The sequence below is a fragment of the Microtus ochrogaster genome, chromosome 24 (assembly GCF_000317375.1).
Source record: "Microtus ochrogaster isolate Prairie Vole_2 chromosome 24, MicOch1.0, whole genome shotgun sequence".
NCBI lineage: Eukaryota > Metazoa > Chordata > Mammalia > Rodentia > Cricetidae > Microtus > Microtus ochrogaster.
The window spans coordinates 17,961,304-17,967,257 of NC_022024.1; the positions used below are offsets into that span (position 1 = coordinate 17,961,304).

General features: G+C 37.4%; 1 protein-coding gene across 2 annotated transcripts in view; it reads left to right on the forward strand.

Annotated features, from left to right (window-relative positions):
• Nucleotides 1-5,954, forward strand: part of Otogl (otogelin like) — a 120,980-nt gene that overhangs the window by 18,540 nt on the left and 96,486 nt on the right. For both annotated transcript variants that reach the window (XM_005358092.2, XM_026784580.1), the window contains exons 9-10: nt 2,923-3,050; nt 3,417-3,523. In XM_005358092.2, the coding sequence (XP_005358149.1) occupies nt 2,923-3,050; nt 3,417-3,523 (235 nt within the window). The remainder of the gene's footprint in view (nt 1-2,922; nt 3,051-3,416; nt 3,524-5,954) is intronic.

A 5,954-nucleotide genomic window follows, 5' to 3' on the forward strand; every position in this document is an offset into this window, starting at 1 on the left:
AAGATGGGCTGGGCATCTGTGCACAGGAAGATTAGTTGGGCATCCCTGTGCAGGAAGGTGAGCTGAGAATCTGTGTGCAGGAAGATGGGCTGGGCTTCTGCTCAGGAGCTGTGGGACAGAGAGTGGTTTTTAGCAGTGAAGTAAGTGAAGGTAGCAAACAACAGCCTATTAGATGATGAGCAGCGGGAAGATTGGCAAAGTGGAACTGAGTTAGCGCTGAGCTGTTGACAGGGAAGTCGAAAGACTCTTGAATGACTGTGGAAGAAGCCCAGAGATGGCAGTTGTCTCCAGGTGGAATTATTAAAGAAATCTCATTTAAAATAACTTGTAGGGAGATAAAATGAATATACTCTTCTATTTCTTCTCCTGTGGTAAAATTCAAGGTAATTTCCAGATGAGAGCGTGTCGTCTTTGGCTCTAGTGTTTGCTTGGAAGTCAGCATGCCCTTTGCTGGTCAGATCAAGAGTTGCATAGTTTGCTGGAATACTATTGAATATGCAGATTCCCAAGAGAAATGAAAACTGTATTTCTCTTTGCACTCCTACTTATCTTTCAAACATGACCTCACAAAGAAATGAAGCATTTTTCAGAATTTCCGTGCAAGGGAGAAGAATTTAATTTGTTGTTCAGTTGAGAATTCTGTGTTCCCAGGTCATGTCTTGGTCTTGCTTCACACCAACACAAAGGTCCTGGTCTACTCTCATGTCTCCAACTTGAAAACTAATAGTACTTCTTCAAAAGTGTTTTGATGTGCTCAGCGAATAATTTTATTTTCAGCATCTTCCACAGGAGGCATTGTAATTCTGGTTTAGTCTGCTCCTGAACTAACAGATATGGATTTAAAATCTCACAACACACAGCACATATGACTCTCTTACTAATGCAATGTAATATAAAATGTTGAAATAATTGGGACTTTTGAAAATATTTTTATTCTTCAGACCATGAAAAAATGGTATTCTAAAATGAAATACGGCTATAGCTTGACTTAAGGAGATCATCAATTTTTCCACTTAAAGATAAGTGTTTTACAACAGCTTTTGTTCTGTGTATAATGTTTCCAGCAATTCCAGAGATCATGAAGAAGGCAAGACATTTTTGTAAGATCAAGAATGTAATTCAGTAAATATTGAACATTCATCTATATTCTTCATTTGTTTATTTGGTAAATATATGTTGAGCATTGCTTTATGTTAGATATTAAACTAAGGACACAAGAACAAAACAGTGAAGCTGGTCTCATTTATTGCCATAGAAAGTCAAATAAATAGGGAGACAAATTAAAATATAATCCTTGGGAGAAATAGTAGCCTTGATGGTAAGTGGGGAATGAGAGAAGAACAATAGAACAATGTGTGTTGGGAGTGATCTAGAACTCGTTTTCAGAAGGTCACATTCAATGAGCCCTAAATGAAGAGAGGAAACTGGTATAAGAGTGTTTTTAAAATTTGTTCACTTTTACAATAGAAGGAATGGGGACTTCTGGCCTTGTACACACTACACAAGGGTTCTCTCCCTATGCTACACCCTTGGTCTTCTTTTCCTTTTGAGACTGACTCTCATTAAATCACCTAGCTGGACCTTGAACTCACTTGTCGCCAGGAAAAGCTGAGCTGGACGTCTTCATGCTTAGCATCCAAGAAGAGAAGTTTTGGAGGAGGAGGAGGAAGAGGCCCATGAAATCTTGGGTCCTGAGTTGGGAATGAGTAGCCCCCCAAACCAGGTTATTGGAAAGGACTGTGTAGGAACTAGAGCAGGAGGATGAGTCGGGGGACATGAGGGGGGAATGGCAGGTGCCCACCCCGTGCAATCTTCTAGGTTATAAGCAAGCTTGGAATGTAATATAAGGAGCAAGAATTCCTGTAAACAATGAATTTAACTGGAGTTTGCTAGTAACCCACAGATATTAGCTTCCCTATCTTAAATTGGTCAGGAAAAGTGGGGCAACATTTCACTAGAGATTTGGATTAATTAGTACAGTTATTGCCACCCACAGCTGACCTGTGACCATCAAGTCTGGATGGTAGAAAACCAAAGCTTCAATCCAAATTTCTTCTGTCTTAGTTGTTTCTGCCAATCCCATGGCATTTGAGATTCAGCCTTTGTCTGAATATGGGGCAGGATTAATTTCTGTATCTTGTCTTGAACTTATTCAAAGACCCAGTGGTGACACACTTAGGCCTGATCTGTTGCAGGCTGTGCAACACCAAATGTCTGTTGGATCATATATGAACTACTAAATCTTTCCTCTTAATTATTCTGGGGTCAGTTATGCTTTTTAATTCTGGAATCCGTTTAAAGCATGTTTAACCTATTGTTCATAGGTGAAATAGGTTCACTTCTTAGCATTATTTTCTTTGGGTTCTTTTCTAGTCTTTCATTACCTATAGGGGTGTTTTCTGAAACGTTTTTATGGTTTCAGTACATTTTTTAACCTGTTGTTGTTTACTCTCAAAATAAAAGAGAACTTTAAAAAAATATGTGTGCCTGTGTTTGTGTGTGTGTTCATCTGTGTGCATGTTCATGCACAGACAGATGTGTATGTGTGCACATGTATGCATTTACCTGTGAAGACCAGAGGACAGCATCATGTTTCATTCCCAGGAACATCATGCACCTCCTTTGGAACACAGTCTCTCACTGTCTTGGAACTCAACAAGTGTTCTTAACGTTCTGGCCAGTGTGCCATAGGGATCTCTTTTTCTCAACCTCCCTAGCGTTAGAATTACAAGTGTGCACCACTGTGCTTTGCACCACACGTTTACACGGGGCCTGGTGATCAAACTCAGGCTCCCAGGCTGGAGTGTGGCAAACACTTACAGGCTGAGACCCCTTCCTCATCTCTGAAGAACAGTTTAATAAGGTTTGTGAAAATGCCTCCCATATAGTCTGATACAACACCATTTACGTTGTTTCCAATAGAGGACTACACAGAAGACATTGCTATGTTTGCAAACAGCTGGATGGTGCAAACTCTAGATGACCCTAAATGTATACCCACTCCCTCAGACTTTCCAAATCCATGTTCCAGTGGAATGCCAGCATTTGAGGTAAGTTTGATACAAAAAAAAAAAAATGAGCATGTTGGACTTCATCCAAATCTTTTTTAAGTATTTAGCATTAGTCATTTTAGTGCAAATGCAGTATAATTAAATTATTGAATTCAGATCATAGAATTGCAAAATGGAATGGTTTCACATTCATTTCAGAAATAGTGGCTATAATGGAATCCATCGATGCAGTAATTAAAAAAATACATAGCTTGAAAATTGTTCATTACATCTGATGAGCGCAGACTATCTGCTCTTTCCTGGTAAGAACTGAGTCGGCAAGTAGATTAATACCAAGAGAAGGTGAGAATTCTTGTGTACCCAGGAAGATGTTCTGATGCTTGGCATCTGTTTCCCACCACACAGGCAATCTTCTTCAAATGCCAGATATTGTTGCAGTTTCCTTTCCTGAGCTGCCATGAATACATCGATCCATACTTATATATTGCCAGCTGTGTTAATGATCTGTGCAAGTAAGTGAAACAATGGGTATTTGGAGCATATTTCTTTATGCAAAAACCCCAAAATACAAAACAAACAAACAAACAAACAAACACATAAAGCCTCAAGAGCAGATGCACTTCTGTGATGTAGCCATGTCAGCAGCTAGCCATAGAGGGCTAAGTGTAAAGCCCAGACTGGACTAACAGCTAGTCATTAGGAACGGACTGTCCAATGGGTAGCTACATGTTTCACAGAGCGGGAGCAGAATCGAGTGGCTTTAAAACGTTTTTGCCACTGTCCACTTTTTTAGATTCTAGAGGTGTCTCTAGAAACTTCTATGCAGTGACATTTAAAAATCCTCAAAATAAAACAATTTTATGAAGGAAACGAATGAAATAGCCATCGAAAAGGTGAAAGGAATCACTATTTAATACATGTATGTGCTTTAAAATAAATTTCATATTTAATAACAGCTGAAATTTGACATTATGGATACAAACAATAATTTGTGATTTCTACAATTATAACAAGAAATTAGAACACATGAAAAATAAATGAGACATGTTGCTGACAAAATCACATGTGTTGCTAACATTTTGTGATTTGATTGATGCCTTTATGCACAATTGAAAGAAATGCTGAATTTCATTTGGAGATGATTAGAAGCACACCTTTAATGTTTGTATAATTCATAGTCACAGATTGATTGATGTTATCCCAGGTTAACAACATCCAGAATAGGAAGTTGTCTAGGCAACAAATTGATCACACTGTGTTTATCATAGCATTTAAGACAAATTACCTATTGTTGAACTATTTTTAAATTTTGTTTATTTTGAATTATCAAGTATATATGATTAGCCATCTTGAAGATTCAAGAGTACATTAGGGATTTTGTATATCTGAATATTGAATGAGTCACAAGAAATGTAGTTGTGTACTTGAAAGCTTTTGTAGAACAGCTGACTAGGTTTTAGCTGAGTAAAGCCATTTGAATTTTTGATAGCTTGTTAAGATCTCTGCTTTTATCAAACACAATTTAAAAGAAGTCAAAATAGTATTGAAATTATGTTACTTGTAAATACTCTTCTTTAGATCAATTATTATAACAGTATATTGAATATACTAAGGTTTTCTAAATATTAAAATAAACTTATTGGCTTTTGGTTTGCCTTTGCATTGAGTGCAGTCAAGACTTGACTTGGGTAGATGGTCTCCAAATCCACGGGTTCCTAAACAAGTACAAAGCTCTCAGTTAGCTTCTCCTCTCCACTGATGGCCCATGACTTATTATGCATTTTTGAAAAAACCTCTTCCCTCTCTTTTTAAAAAGTAAGCACTGATTGTTATGCCTTTGTTCTTTTACTCAAACTGACCTTTTCCCTTTGAAGATTCGCAAAGGTGGGCTTGTCCCTTCTTTCCCATTTATATAGAATTAAAAATTATTCTTCTTTCCCCGCAGTGGTTTGTGTTCATTGTTTCAAATTTTCCTAAGTTGCTTTGTCATAGGCATCTTTAACACGCATTTCTTTTTGTAGGCTGAGATAAAGACTCATTTGGTATATTCAAGAAGGTCAATCTCTATTCATTAATTTGGCTGCTCCAATAGCCAAAGGAACAGTGGATAAACTTTAACAGAATGTTTATACTTCTCTCATTTAAAAGTTCAAGCCAGTAATTGCTCTTGGATTAACATCATGGCCCTTTCCCATAAACTTCACAGTGACTTTGCAATCTTGTTCATACAGGGTGTCCTTGTTTATGTTCTCAACTTCAAGGCCCAAACTGGCTCCTCATACGTCTTCATGTTAACTATCAGAAAGGGAGAAAGGAAACAAAGGGAGAGTATTTTTAACCTAGAAGATTCATATACAATCCTCATTCTTAGTCTTTTGGACCAGAATGTAGAAACATGCCCCATACCTAGGTGTACAGAAGGCCAGTAATGTCTCTTGTATTCATACACTCAGGAAATATGTAAGTTGCTAATAATGAAAATAAGGGAGAATAAGAGATAAAAGCATTCCTCTTCTATGTCCACATCATATAAACTCCCAACTTTTTATTTTAGTTGTTTTGAATCTCTGATTTTTTCTTTCTCTATTATAAATGGAACAGAACAGTCTGGTGCAGCTAATTTAAACTACATTACCTTGTTGTGGTTTAAATTAGCTGACCTTTAAAGTATGTGTCTGAGGTGAAAAGACTGGATTGGTGAAAAAGACAGATATTTTGATATTTGTTGCATTGTCTCAAATAAGAAGAAGGGCCTTGTGGCTGAGTTTCATGGACAATGCCAAAACAGAAGAGGAAACTCCCAGAATAAGTTTCCACTTCTCCTGCCTGGTATTTCCTTCTGGGTACTCTCTACTGTCCTTCTTCTTCTTCTTCTTCTTCTTCTTCTTCTTCTTCTTCTTCTTCTTCTTCTTCTTCTTCTTCTTCTTCTTCTTCTTCTTCTTC